The sequence below is a fragment of the Stegodyphus dumicola genome, chromosome 2, assembly GCF_044657685.1.
Source record: "Stegodyphus dumicola isolate Sdum_Otavi_A_Nest chromosome 2, ASM4465768v1".
Lineage (NCBI taxonomy): Eukaryota > Metazoa > Arthropoda > Arachnida > Araneae > Eresidae > Stegodyphus > Stegodyphus dumicola.
In genome coordinates this window covers 58,239,147-58,255,325 of record NC_140769.1, presented here as the reverse complement: position 1 = coordinate 58,255,325, position 16,179 = coordinate 58,239,147, and the positions used below count along the sequence as shown (strand labels likewise).

Below are 16,179 nucleotides of genomic sequence, written 5' to 3'. Positions count from 1 at the left end.
CTGTATTCAAAACTGAATTAATTTCTTCGGTAATTTTAAAAATTTGGTTGTTAGAACCAACAAGAACACCTACACAAAAAGGCAAGACTATCAGACAGCTACAAAAAATTTCTTGTTATGTAAAAGAATCACGTTAACTAATTCATTACCTGTGTAAAGCAAGAAATAATGCAATTAAACTCACCTATCCAGCTATCACACATGTTGAATTCATGTAAAATGTTTTCTTGTATACAATCCATATATTCCTTACTCTATCAATAAGTGTTAATCATTATACTTCCCAAAAGCAATTTCGTTATTTTTATGCTATTATTATATTTAATTTATTTTTTTTATTCTTTGACAAATATATATGCATATTTTTATTAAGTACATGTATCATTCTTCATTCCAGTATGATTTTTTCTACTTTATATATATACTAGCAGCTTCGCTGCCAGCCTTCGTCTGGCTTTTAAGTATATCGGAAAAATGGCTGAAGGGAACACCAAACCTTAAATTTAAAAACTGCGTAGAATTTTACTCTGCATAACAACTTCATGAAAAAAAAAAAAAAGTTATTACGTATAACAAAATTACAATGAAATAAGCAATATCCCTCAATACAAATATTAATTATCCTAATAAATAAATTAACCAACTTCCCTTTGCAAAATCTTAAGAACTCAAATGGTATAAAGGAGGTAAGAACTTTGTTTCCTAAAAAAATCACTCAGAACTTTTCAATATCTTAAAAACAGTGAAATGAGCAATAAATAACATAAAAGAATACAAAAAATTCTGAAAAGCAAAGTATAATTAATGATATTTTATCTTATATTTTCAAGAGAAAAAAATTATGATAAAATAAGCTATATCCCTTAGTACAAATATTAATTATCCTAATAAAAAAATTAACCAACTTTCCGTTGAAGAAAAAAAATCATGCAAAACTTTTCAATATCTTACAAATAGTGAAATAAGCAAAACATAACATGAAAGTAACTCAAAAAACATAAAGCTCCGCGCAGAATTTTACTCTGCAGAACAACTATATATATATAAATCAATAAAAATGTATTATATGTATATAAAAATGACAATGAAATATGCCAACCTCTTAAAAACAGTGACATAAGAAATACGATGAAAAATTGTTGCCAAACCCATATTTCTAAAAGAATGAAACTATTCAAAATGATGCGATTTCATCAAAAATCTATCAGCAACTATAAGACAGGAAAATTGTTGCCAAAATCACATTTTTAAAGATGTGAGAAGTGTACTCGGAAGCTTCATTTAAAAATTTTTTTAAAAATACAAAATAATATAATATTTTCCAAAATTCTTTTTGTAAAAGCAGTCGCAAGGATGAAAGTTTAACGCGTCCAAAAATCAAAGCAAAATAAACCTTTTTAGAAAAAATCCCATTGAAAATGTATTAAGCTCCCTTTGTGAAATAAATTCATATTTAATCGATTTATTGAAACACAAAATTTATTTTAAGTTTGTTAAATAGTTAAGTGCCTACGTTTCAAGACGATGTGAAAATGGTGTGTGTATAGTAAAATCTTGCTTTCCTGTAGCCTATTATGTCTCAAAATGACGCGATTTCATCACAAAACATAAAAATAAATAAATAAATAAAATAAAAAAATTCAAATTCGAAAAAATCGCTTTAGGGTGCACTGCTCTTGTCTAGATGCACCTATGTACCAAATTTCGTAGCCACTCTTTAGAGTAGAGATACTCTTTAGACTCTTTATATGTAGAGATTGAAGCATTGTTTAAATGTTTTACTTATGTCTTTTGCAGATACAATGTCTGTCTAGGGGGTTGACAAAAAGACAATACATGCATTGGAAAACTCCTCTTCCTTAAGCATCAAATAGCTGATCAAAGCAAATCAAACTTTAAAGCAAAGCTGATTGCATTTTTTTTATATCTAGGGTATCATTTTGGAAGAGTGGTTACCAGAGGGCAAGAGAGTGAACTTAGCATCATTACAAAGTAGTTTTGATTAAGCTGGGAGAAAGAGTTGGAAAAAATTTACTCAGAACTCAAGCAAAATGATTTCATTCTGCATCAGGACTATGCTCCTTCATAAACGGTGTTCTTCATGAAGTAGTTTTTGATTGAAAAGTAGATTGGAACAATGGAACATCCTCCATCCTTACCCTGTGACCTTTTTCCCAAAATAAAATCTGTGCTAAAAGGAACCTGTTTTGAGCCATTAGAGGCTGTTAAAAAGAAAATATCACAGTTATTTAAAACAATCATAAGGAAATGAATTGGAACACACCTTTAACAAGTGAAAAATAAGAATGGTCAATGTGCAAGTGCTACTAGAGAACACACCAAAGAAGCCAAACTATATGTTTTCCATAAATTATAAATAAATATCTTTTTTTTAAACCAGTCCCACTACTTTATAGACAAACTTTGTATAGGAATTTCATCTGTATTCGATTTCGTCCTAATAAAATATTTCATTTATGCAATGCATAGCTTTGATTATATATTGTTTTGCCTTTATTCTAGTCATTCATGTACATTCTGTAGCGGACATACTTAACATATTCAATAAACTTTTTCTTTTACCTCAAGGTAAAATCAGAAACAATCAAAAATTGTCTAATCAAAATAGGATTTTAAAATCCAGATTCAGGAGAAATAGTCAAGAGTGAAAATGATGACAGAACTGTGATTTTAGTTAAAACGAATGGGATTTCTTGGAAGTAGATTTTTTTCAAGGATTATGGAAATTATTATACCAATTCAATGATGGCAAAGCTGTGCACAGTTGAAGAACTAATTCAAATTCTAAATCAATATCTAAATAGTGGATATGAAGAAAGTTAATTCACTTTCTCAAGAGTTTATGTTTTATGTTGATACATTCATAAATTTCTTTGCTTGCCACCAGGAATTTATGCTGACTATTATTTTGACCAAGGCTCAAAAGACTCCTCAGATAATATAAAATCCCTCTACCAAAATTAGGGAATGGAGGAAGGTGTAAAAAGTGTTACTTTTTGAAGGCCAGCAATTAGGTAATCTGATATTTCAAAATTCTGAAAAAATATTTCAACGTTTTTAAAATAGAGATAGTATTTTAAGCAAACTTAAAATGACATGATAAAATTAATTTTGTGTAATAAGATTAATACAGTAGTATCATTATAATTCTACAGCTAAAATATACATATCAAATTTTGAACTAATATTTCAAGATGTGATTTTGATACCATGTCTTTTCACTTATACATCTTTTATAATGCGTAAACTGTGCTTTACTGTAATAATATTATGCAATCGAGTAATCCATATAAGAAAAGTCTTCAAGAAGTGAATAAATTAATTATATGATATTCTACAACTAGAAAACAGAGAAAGGCTATGAGCATACTTCATTTATTAATAAATTCAAATAAAATTTATTAGGAGAAACTGTAACTTTGTATTCTAAGATAAAAGAGATATCGAGTCTCTTTGTTAAGGAAACTGAATTACATTTATGTAACTAGGTAACAAATTTTAAAACTTAAGTGAAAATGTTTCATGTTGTATTTGCAAAGGGTTTATTACCTGATATGCAAACTTTTTATGTTAATTGTTGAATATATGAAAAAAGATTAAAATTTTACCAGAATAACTGAATATTTCATGATGTAAAGCTGGGGTGGGCCAAATCTGGCCCATTATTAAATTCTCTGAAATGTCATTTTCATCGCTTCCTATCATTAATAAATATGACATTGAATTTTAATGTGCAGAATGTTCCAGTTCAGTTTCAGGTAGAAATAATCGATTTGCAGTCAGACCATTCCTTAAAGGAAAAGTTTCAAGCAAATCAATGTTTTTTTCCATGATTCTTTGAATGCAGATAAAGTCAAAAATTTTCTTGATTATGTCAAAAAGTATTAAAATATATTTGTATTTATGTGAAAGAACTAGATTGATAAAGTACATAAATATCAATTACAAATTACTGATGAAAATTTACATTGATATTAGGTATTGCTACAAGTGAGATGGAACCTAATTTGGATGAAATAATTGCAAATGAACATTCAAGATTTTATGTCTCACATTATGTAGTTATTAATTTTTTACAACACATTGTAATAAAAATTAAAATGTGTGTATTTTGCACATGTATAAAAATGTATGCTTAATGATCGATGCCTTATTATATTTCATATTCCAAGAAATTTATGCATACATTTAATATTTCATTGATTGACCTGCATGCAGGCTGCTGTGACCCCATGGGGTTAAGAAATATGAATGAAGTGCATAAATGCTACTTAAAAATTAAAAAACAAATTTCTACTAGGATGTTTTCCACTCTTGTTGCTTTCTGGCAAACAATAAGGACACCATGAAAGATCATTACACGAGCACCATTGAATCTTGCTATGGCCCTGCCTGTATGATGTATGGAAAAGGACCTTCTTGGGCCGTAATTGAGAGCTTCTGCCCACTCCTAATGTAAAATATCAATTAAAATGACTTAACTTTTGCTTTTATTTTGAATTTCGCGAAATAGCTTGTGTTTCATAACTATAAATTAACTTTGAGAGTAATTATAAGTAATGAACTGAACTTCCATCATTCCTGCTAGCTAAAAAAAAAAAGAATGACTAAAAAGATGTGCTGAAAATAAAAAATGAGGAAAAGATAACATCCACTTTATTTAAGTCTGATTCCAGAAAATGCATAATATATACTTACAGTTTTAAAATGTAAATGACATCTTATATACATCATAACAATGAAACAGTTTGGAAAGAATTTTCTAATTATAATGCTGTAATGTAATTTCAAAGAATCCTCGTAACAAATCGTGATTCAGATGCGAAACAACAGATATTGTCAAAGAATTTATATTAAAACTTTGAATAAAACATTTCATAAAACATTTGGCACATTATATTTAATAAAAAATTACTTGGTAACAGATATTTTAATAAATATGAGCATATACAAATATTTACTTTTTTAACGGAAAAAATAATACCACCAAATATTAGGCAAGGCTCATAAAAATTATTCATACATTTTAAATTTAATTTCACTTATTTTGAATAACTTATTTTTAAATATTTCAAATAATTTAAAAGATGATGTCTTAACATTTATATGAATTAGCTTCATTAAGAGCAATAATCAGCTAGCTATTTGTATTTGAGAAAAAATAAAGGTAATGTAATATGTTATAATAAACACAAATTTAATACATTTACTAAAAGTAATTGCACATTAGAGGTGCAAAAGACAAAATTCCCTTAAAATCAGTTTTTTATAAATTATATAGTAGTTCATAAATAGAAAAACTATTTTCACAGATATCACATTGACATATCTCACTTTGTATAGATTCATATTAAATAATTTAGTAAACAAGTGAAAGTTTAATTGTGCAAATTCAGCAGTATTAGTTGTACTTGTTTTGGCTGCATAACTGCTGGTGATATTAACAATAAATAAATAAATAAATAAATAAATAAAAAAAAAACTCAGTGCTTTCAAGAAATAAAAATTTGGTCTAATTTTCAGAATGAATCATCAGCCAATGCTCTTGATGATAAGAAATAACATTTTCGCAACTTAACCTTTTTTTAAATTGTTATAAACACCAAATGAAGATGCAAGGGTATAATTTTGACAAGGTTAATAATTATTTGCTTTTGTATTAACTAAATTATTTTCATAAGACAGGAAATAAAATGCCACTTTATAATGTAAAAATATTGCCTACGCAAATCTTAATTTAAGACAACAATAATATTACAAAGTGTTCATAAATTTAAAATCAGAAATTCTAATTATGATTTTATTATTAATAAATATTTTTTTAAACACTAATCATTTGTATGGCTTTATTTTAAACTTTGCATGCTTATCTGTTATCTCAGTTTGTTTAATGAAAACAAGCTTGTGCATCCTGCATAATATTTTCTTATTTCAATTAATCTTAATTAATTTAGTCACAAAGTTATTACATTAATTTGTATATAATTTTAGAAATTAATAAATTTTTTATAACATCAAAATTATACCATCAAGTAAATTCCTTGCATACAGTTAACATCTTTTTCATTGAACGAGAATCACATCTATGTAAAATAAAATAATAATAATAATTTAAAAAAAAACTGGCAAAAATACAACTTAAGATTGCTATGGATATTAAATAAAATTCTAGTGATTTAAAGAGCAATGTAGTATAAATCTCTCTTCTTTATTTTTTTTCAGCCTGCTTGTGATGAAGAGGAACCTATGTCAGATCACTCTATAAAAAATTATTTGAAATCTCTATCTAAGGTTGCTATTTTCTCTAATTTTACATCCTCCTTACAGTTACTTTCACAAAATACATTTGTAATGAATTTTAATACATTCTTAACACATAAAATATATTTCTGATGAGCTTCAAATGCCACTAGAAAAAAATTCATATTAATTTTTATTACAGCATAAATCATTCACATTAATTAACAAAGAACAGGTTTCTTAAACGTTCATAATTGAAAAGCAACACACACTATGTGCTTGCATTTGAATTTAGAGATTATGCAGTTTTATAAGTTATATAATTATATAAATGGGATGCTTGTACAGTATTCATGCAGAAAATATAAAAAACTATCATTAATGATTTTTTAAAATTAGAACTATTTTATTTTTCAGTGGCATCAGAAAGAAATATTTAATTTTTCTTATTTAGAAGACAGTTTTACCAACGTGCTAAAATATTTGGTACATTTTGATTATCCACAATCCCCTGAAAAGTATTCATGAGGCAATACACTATATCATCAAAATAGGCAACCCACAACATAGCAGCCCAGGTATGTGCACTTGTGAAGCAGATTTCCACCTTCAAATCCAATGCTCATTAGTGTTTGTTTCTGTTGCATTGAGTGAACTTTATTTTTGTGTATGGAATTATACTAGGATTAAGGAATCTGCCAGATGATAAAAAAGAAAGTATCAGAATTCTTCAGAAATATGTCATTTTACCTAACAGCAGATAAAGCAAAAACTCACATTCTGTAAAGTTGTACTTCTCAAGCAATCAAATTTTTCTGCAATATTGAATTTGTGCAATTCTGTGATTTATTTTAAATAAAAAATAAATCACTCTCTACCCAAGAAAACAATAGTGTTCACAGTACCAAATATGTGCAATTCCCTGATTTTTTTAAACAAAAACGGATTGGAACATGGGGAGAGATCATTGTATACGACAGGGTGTGCAGTGCCACATTGTATGTAATGCCATTTCTGCAATTCTGATTTTTTTAAAGCTAAAACAGGTTACTATGTACATGAGGAAAACAGTGCCTTCAAAAAGTATGTGTTTTATTATGGATGTTTCTTGCATTTTTAATTTTGTTAATTGGTTGCTTTCTTTGTAATTCATTTTTGAAAATGGCTGTCGTTTTTCACAACTTAGTTTGATGAAAAATTATTTAGCAACAGCTGGTAACTTTTTTGGGGGGTTATGTATAATCTAAAACCATTAATTGTTTTATGAATTACGAGAGTTTGTTACTTAATACTTTAAAATGTAATATTTTAACTCTTTTTGGTACTCTTCTGTCGACGGAACCAGATTCAGAAATGTATGTATGTATGCATGCTTTGATACAACTTCTTCTGTGTCTTATTTAAAAACGCCCATTTCAAATTCATGCCAAAGAAGCATTCTATTCAAGGAAAAAATTCCTAGATTTTACATTTATAATACTGATGCTGATTTTATGGCCATATTTCAAAAGTAGTTATAAATTTGAAAATATAAACTGGCAACAGTGAATTCCAAAAATTTCTCTTTATGATGGCATTCTCCTCAGTTTTATCTTCATTTTGCATGTAATGCGTTCAAATGTTTAATGGAAGAAATCAAAAGGATTTTATGTGCAAGGTAGTTGAGTTTAGCTGATAGGTTAATTTACTACTGTTCATCATTTGACTTATTAACTACAATTCAAACCTTTATTTTTTTTGGGGGGGGGAGGATAAGTATTACCATAATGTTATATACTTTAACCACAAAAAAGAGAAAAATAAATCAATTTTTTTTTATACAGTGGTACTTCGGTATACATCTGCTTTAAAATATGTCCAACATGGTATATGGATCCTTTAGACATGAAAACTTGCTTGATATACAATATTTGTTTGGAATTTGAGTTACAATATTGTATTCCAAACAAATACAATATGTGTTTGGAATGAGTCACAAGACTATGCTATGATTGTTCATGAATGCCAGTACACCTGTTGCTACTATTCAGTAAACAACCCACCCTATAACTTGAATTTTCAAGTCATTTGTATTTTTCACATAATTTTTTTGTAAATTCGTCAAAAACGAGTTTTGGCAAAGTTAATAAGAAAAGTCAAGCAATAAAGAAAATTGTTAGTATTGCCATGGAGGTGAAAAAAAAAGAGATCGTTCATGAAGGTGGCATGCATGTCTGCGACTGGCCTATTGCATACCGTTTGTCAACTACAATGATATTTATGATTATGAAAAAGAAAGATCCTTTTAAATAAGGAAACACTGCAGAGGAAGTGAAATTAATTATCATCGGAGCATGCAAAAAAACTGATTTTGATCTGGATAGCAGAGACTTTTATATACATACAATGTCATGAGCAGTACTTCATTTAGTTAAAGTATATATCGGGTTTTAATGAAAGTTTCCTGCCACAGCAAATATCACCTGCACAATTAGTTCATGTTGTTGTGTTTATTCATATTTTTTCAAATAATATTTTGGCATTTAAAAGAAAAACTTGCTTTAGAATATCCTGTTTTGAAATTTAAAAAAAAAGTATTGTTATCGATAAGTACAAGGTGTTTGAAACGTAATTATCACACTACCAGATTAAAACCATCATTTACTTCAAGTTCTGTTGCAAAAAGTCAGCTACAGAATGTCATCAAATCATGTCCATAGCTTTAGGTTGCATCATATGACACTGTGAAGGTATGGTACCAGAAGTTCAAAAAGAAGAACTATGACATTCAGAAGCAGAGTACTCTGGTCAGCATACCGATATTGATGAGGCCTGCCTAGAGGATTTGTGGAAGATCAGTATGCAACCACTTGAGAGCTTGCTAAGGAGTCAGATGTTAGTGCCATGTTCACTAGCTGTGCTATACATCACATAAACTCGATGTGCAAGTTCAATCGCTGGATGCTGCATGAGCTGATGTTCACTAGCTGTGCTTTGCATCACATAAACTTGATGTACATTTCAATCGCTGGGTGCTGCATGAGCTGACTCAAGCAGATAAGGGCAGACATGTTTAGGCCTGTACTAATCTACTCGAATATCAATGCAATGACAAAATTCTGAACCAGATCATTTCACCTGTAATGAAAAGTGGATTTACTTCAACAACACAGGATGAAAAGGGGGTTGGTCTGCGACCGGCGAGCCTGTCGGCAGGCAGCATTGCACAGAGGAATTTTACTAACAAAAAGATCATGCTTTGTATATGGTGAGACTGCTGTAGTATTATCTGGAAAAAGATAAAAACCCTCAACAGTAAGGTGTGCAGCGAGATGCTAGTCCGTGCTGATGCTGCTATCAAGGAAAAATGTCGAACTGAGTTCTGGCAATAAAAAGTGATGTTCCATCAAGATAATGTAAGACCACATGTGTCTGTATTCATCGCCTGGACTCTCTACAGACTCAAATGGGATATTTTGCCATGCCCACCATATAGCCCCAACATTGCTCCTTCGGACTTCTACCTTTTATCACACCTACAGCTACATCTTGCTGGTGCTATGTACCATTCTGCACAGGATGTCTGAAATGAGGTTGATCTGTTTTGGACTCGTGGCCACTAAGTTTCTTGGACGAACGCTTTAGAAAACTACCAAAATGTTGACAGAAAAATCATAGATTTGTTTGATGATTACAACCACACTAAAGGTACTGCTTTTAAGTTTTTTTTGTCTAACTTTATTAAGAATGCTTTTTTTGGAAAAACTTTCATTAAAACCATCCATTTAACCCACTGCATTTGCATTTTAGTATTAAACATTGTTATAGTATTAAGAATAGGATCTTTTTATAAGAATGGATTCATTATTTTCCCTTTATTTTAAGTCTGTTTGGTGTATGTCCAAGTATCTGGAACAGATTAATGGTGCATACCGAGGTACCATCTTGCAGCTTGAAAAGATTAACATATTTATTAGTTTATAAAGTTAAAAAAATCTTTAAATGAATTAAAATCATTAAAATATTCAATTACGTTTTGGATATAGCTTGCTATAGAATAAATTATTTTTTGTACTAAATTTTCACGTTGGGGGAAAATTCTAGTTTTTTAAATACTCCATGTTTTTATTATTTAATACTATCTGTTCTCATTTATAGTGTGAAAATTTCAAGAGTTTTCCACATAAGCAGTTAAAAATCCTAAATTTGATATTTGAAGCAATCTGTACATTTTTGACAAAGAGTTGTATAAAAACACATGTTCATAATGGTATATTTTCCTGTACATCAGCGATTAAAATACTCAACTATTCAATATTTTACTCTACAGCTATTTTATTTTTTAAAATATTATTTTCATCACACTTTACTCCCTGAATTATTTATTTCTATTTCATTAGATGAAAAATTAATATAAACTTTAAAAAAATAACATATAAAACATACAAATACAAAAAAGTATAAATTCACAGATTTTTTTTACAAATAAAAAGAAAAGTTTCATTTCGACTTGAAAAAATAACTTGGCAATAAAATTTTAATAATAAATGTGCAAACATTATTTTATGAAAATTTTAAGCAACAAAATGCGTGTTCTTTTGGTGAGCATGCATATGTGATTTTTGTTTGAATGACTTAAAGCATATGTTGCATTTGAATGGACGCTCACCAGTATGAATAACTATATGAGTTTGTACATTATATTTATTAGAAAATGTTTTAAAGCACACCGGACATTTAAATGGTGGTTTAAAACCAACATGTGATGCTATGTGAGTTCGTAATTCCACAGCAGACATGGAAGTAAACTGACAAACAGGGCAATATATACGTTCCGCAGTATGCTCAGGTGATTTTGTGATACTTCCAAATACAGGAACACATTTCCCCATCCATCCATTATCTTGTTTTGAAACTACAGAAAAAAAAAAAAAAAAAGTAAAAATAATATAACATAATTAAGACATGACACGCCGAACAAATAATAATTCAGAAGTCAAACAACAAATGTGAAAATATAATGCTGATTTTTGTTGTTTGACTTCTGAATTATCAATATCACATATTTAAACAGATGTAAATTTGAATTAGCAAGTACTATGAAATACAAACAATTAAAAATGTTTCCAGTCATACAATTCTCAAATATTACACAGTGAACCTAGCATTGATTAAAAAAATAAATATATAAAACAGCAAAGCTTATAAGAGTCTAAAATATGAATTCATTATTATATTATAATACTACAGATTTATAATACATACAAAAATAAAGGAATATTTAGATATATAAAGAAAATAGGCACTGAATTATATTTTATAAGAGCATTCTACAAAAACACTAATACCAATGCCAGTTCAGAAAAAAATATAAGCAGTATGTTAAATCATAACATTGCACAATAAACATATATTATTAAGAAATAAAGAATTTCACAAAATAAATCGAAACAAGTTATTATGATCCGATTCAATAACTTTCGTTGAATAAGTTAAAAAGTTTCGAAATCTAAAAACACAGAAAGATGTAATGAATTTCGACTGACAAGAAATGCTAGATGCGCTTTAAAGAAATTTATTTAAACTTAAAATTCCGGTAATCAAAATTTAAAATAATATATGTAACTTAATTAGATACACAACACATATGAAAGAAAACTTAAACTATTTTATAAGATCGCTGCAGTGATTTTTTAAAAAAGAAATTCTACATGTGAAAAAAAAAAATGACAGAAAAACTGACAGAAAAATTAGTTGTGTCTTTTGATGCACAAGAACATGGAGTCTTTCTGCACAGAAGTAGACTAAAATAAAAAATTGATAAGAAGGCTATAAAACAGCTAATATGATTACTACTTGATAATAAAATTTGGATATCGACTTTATTATTTTAGCAGATTCAAGCTCTTTGTGGTTCGTATCTAGTAATAATTATTTATACGGTTAGGTAGGTACTAGTTAGCGTAAGTTTAAGATAATGCGACTAAAATGAAGCAACTGGAAATTTTTAAATACATCTCTTTAAATAAGCATTTCAAGATATACAAATAAGCATAAATCCTATATTACGAAACTAAATTCTTTGAAGAAACTAAATTCTTCGTGTGCTTGCAGTGCGGCTCTTATCCTAAAATCTTTATTTTCGTCTACTTATTTGGCATCAACATTCTTTTTGAAAAACATGGCTGCGTTCATGAGGTTGTCATGCTTTACCGAAAAAGTAAGCTATAAAGATGATGCAATTACTTCCTTGTGAAAATGTATATGTAATGTATAAATGCACAAATTAATATATTTTGCTTATATAGTATACGTTTCTAAAATCTTGTATTTTGCTCCTTTTGCAAATGAAATTGTGTTTTCATTCATTTTTTTATATTTTAGTTTAGATCTTTTCAATCTTCCTCTTAAAATACTCTCACTTCGTGGTTATAATAATGTAATATAACATAAACTAGAATCACTAAAGGAGAGTTCTTTACTTTTTAAATGTGTAAAAAGGCAATTTATTTTATCCTCGTATAGATTATGCACTAAAAGCTGCGCCAACTTTAAAATTAAAGTTTAATAAGTAAATGAATATGACTAATATATGTATTACATTATAGATATTGACGTCCACCTTTAGTATTCATATGGAATTGGCAGATATTTTAGCATTTCATTAATTACTATATTTACAGTGTCAGTAAATTATTTTTCTTTCAGAAATGATATTTATTTAGAAATTTTCCTGTCTTCAGTCAAACAAAATTCCTTAACAGCATCCAAAAACTTCCTAAAATTATATGACCTAGAATCTGTGTACTGGCGTCGCCACATAAATTTACAAAGAGTCAAAAATATCCTTCGACTTTTGACCAAACCCATCTCCTTCCTACAAACAGGACACTTATTATGGCTACTAAGTAAACCTTCATTTACACACCAGTCAATTAATGTTCTTTTCCTCTTTTGTTTCAAGGAATACAGAAACTTCAAATTAATCCTAGTACATTCATTCATTGTACCATTTAAACAATGAAACAAGCTAGCAACTTCCTAACCAACACACACCACAAGTCCTTACAAATCTTTTCCCATAATTCAAATTCACCGCAATCACGAAAACAATTATATCATAATAGGGTTTCCATAACATTCATCCACTTAGGGTACCATAAATAAAACAACTCTGCAATAATACAAGGGGCACCCTTAAATCTACTCTAATCAAAATTGCTTCATTTGTCTCCATTGATAACCTGTTTCTTTTATCTAATCATGGAGTTGACACTAAGGAAAATATTCTCTCCACATTTTCATTCTTTTATACATAGGCTTCATGTTCGCTTACAATGCTTTATTAGACATAACTTCTGATCATTATACTTTGTATATGCAAAAAACTTTGCATATACAAAGCTTATATAGCTTTCTCTTTAAAAGCTTCTTCTTACAGTACAAAGTCCGAAATCCGGACTCGTGGGGACTTCAGCGATTCCGGATTTGGGATTTTTCCGGATATTAGATCATTAGTTTAACTGTAGTAAGATGACATGTAGAAATTATAAAATTAAATATATGAAATCGCGATTTATAAAATAATAAAGTATTAAAGATCAAAAGGGTATCAAAATTTACAAAAAAAAAAAAAAAAAAAGCTTAATATTTACCTTATTAAACATTTCTTTCAATGTAAGTTTAAGTTGCTCCATTTTTTTGTGCTGATACTTTCTCTTTAATTATGTAGACAGACATAATCTCTTGTTTAGTTACGTTGTTGAAGTCCTGTAACTGCTCTTTCGAAAATTCCGACTAACTATTCAATTGAAATTTTTTCGTTTTCAGCAAGTTCTGTGTCACTTTCTTCACTATCGGTAGCTGCATTTTCTGGATCTAGAACCATATTACAGATTTCTCCATTCATTAATTGATTGATGATTGAGAAGCATTGTCATCACAATGAAAAACTTCTTTTATATTATCTTCATGTATCATCACAATGAAAAATTTTTTATATTATCTTCATGTATTCTTTTATATTATCTTCATGCTTCTCCATATTTCTTTACAAAATCCGTTAATTGGAAAATTTCACCTTTTTTTTGTGATATCCAAAAACCTTTAAAACTAGCAACTGTCATCATCAAATTTAGCTATCCTTCACTGTACATATTTGGGTATGCATCATGAGCTTGGCAACTAACAACAAGTTATTGCATTAAATTTTATCTTGCTTCTATTGTGCACCGAGACAATTAACCATGAAGTGTATTAGTTATTTATTATACTTATGTCTATTTCTTGCACATGTTTAAGGCTTATTAGAGTTCTGAATAAATAAATTCCCACATATACTTAAGCCTTATTGTGGGCCGGCGTTAGATATCTTATTGCCTAATGCAGTCTCTGTGGGTCCTAAATTTTGCAACTTGGTGCAGCCATATGAGCCCTGGCGCTGGTTCTGGGTTTATGTGAATAACAAATCTGTTATTCTTAATTCAAACAGGCCCTAAATGTAATCTTTTGGTCTATGAGTATCATCAACAAAATCTATTTTTAGCATATGGAAAGAAATTTTTGGTAAATTTTTCCTCTTCAACATGTTTTAGCACATTTAACTTAACTCTGTAATCATCGCCAAGCATAATATCAACATAAACGTTACCATACTCCTTTATTATTCAATTACTAACATAGAAAAAATTGTTTAAGCATGGCTACATGAGTCATTACTTAAACTGTCATATTTTGATAAACATGTTGTGATGAAAGGAAAGTATAATAAATAATGATTTGCCAGGTTGGCGTCATATCAGCGATGTATCTATGTGGAATGTTTCGGTTTGAGATGTGTGCCAAAGCAGATACGCAGCAATGGAGTCAAATTACTGATTGTACAAATTTATGCTAAAATAACTGTTTCTTCAATAACAAGGTATTGGAACAGCTTTAGTATAGGTCCTTTTGGCGAAATTTTGATTTGGCGACAAAATTTTGTTGCCGATGCAGACCCGACAATGACGATTGGAAAAAATGGCGGATCGTCAACACAACCGTTCACCGAAAAATATATCTGGACTAAATAACATTCTTAAAACATAAGCTCTTGATTATATACTCCAAAAATTATCAAAGTAAAAATACCGTTTCGGGACTTGGTAAAAATAAACTATTGATTATATTGCATAAAATATAACATTGATGGGGAGGATCGCCAACGAAACTAAATAACAATCTTAAAAAATAATCTCTTGATTATAATATTGCACAAATTATCACATTTATGGCGGAAAGCCAACACAAATTAGATCTATAATAAATAACAATCTTAAAAAATAAACTCTTGATTATAATATTGCACAAATTATCACATTTATGGCGGAAAGCCAACACGAATTAGATCTATACTAAATAACAATCTTAAAAAATAATCTCTTGATTATAATATTGCACAAATTATCACATTTATGGCGGAAAGCCAACACAAATTAGATCTATAATAAATAACAATCTTAAAAACTAAACTCTTGATTATAATATTGCACAAATTATCACGTTTAATCACGAGTACAATGGAAATCAAATGTAAACATGAAATTTATCAAATCATACCCCACTAAAGGACATACCTAAAATTCTCCCAATTTACTTCCCTGATAATTTCCAGAAATGCAATAAACGCATTTATATTCTTCTCCTTGCACGAATGCCTAAACATGTACACAGCTAAATAAAAGGAGAAGTCATTTTGTCGATTATAAGACGGCAAAGAACTTTTCACATGCCTCCATGTGCTTTCCATTGTGTTTGTGTGACACTCTGTCACAGGATCCTTAAAATGGATCGAGTGATTCACGTTTAAGTGATCAAAACCTTCCCTTGAAATAATGTCGTATGCCTTCCAGCAGTCACTGTAAATTAGTGTACCCGGTTCTATCCATTCTCTGATTGCAT

The 16,179-nt window shown here is 29.0% G+C and overlaps 2 protein-coding genes and 1 long non-coding RNA gene across 4 annotated transcripts in view; 2 read left to right on the top strand and 1 right to left on the bottom strand.

The window, feature by feature from the left end:
* Positions 1–2,502, top strand: part of LOC118197378 (tRNA (guanosine(18)-2'-O)-methyltransferase TARBP1) — a 65,999-nt gene extending 63,497 nt beyond the window's left edge. The window contains exon 10 of one of the 2 annotated variants that reach the window (XM_035368887.2): positions 1,932–2,502. The gene's annotated coding sequence lies outside the window, so the exon portion shown is untranslated. Of the gene's footprint in view, positions 1–1,797 lie in introns of both variants that reach the window. The other variant, XM_035368886.2, reaches the window with a different exon arrangement.
* A 2,153-nt stretch (positions 2,503–4,655) lies between these two features.
* On the bottom strand, positions 4,656–12,018 carry LOC146998451 (uncharacterized). Its single transcript, XR_015039432.1, has 2 exons — positions 11,984–12,018; positions 4,656–11,155 (listed from the first exon to the last, which is right to left on the bottom strand). It is a non-coding gene; the product is annotated as an uncharacterized LOC146998451 (long non-coding RNA).
* Positions 12,019–12,411: 393 nt separating this feature from the next.
* Positions 12,412–16,179, top strand: part of LOC118197379 (mitochondrial import inner membrane translocase subunit TIM44) — a 71,525-nt gene continuing 67,757 nt past the window's right edge. The window contains exon 1 of the mRNA XM_035368888.2: positions 12,412–12,460. Within this exon, the coding sequence (XP_035224779.2) occupies positions 12,422–12,460 (39 nt within the window). The 5' untranslated portion in view covers positions 12,412–12,421. The remainder of the gene's footprint in view (positions 12,461–16,179) is intronic.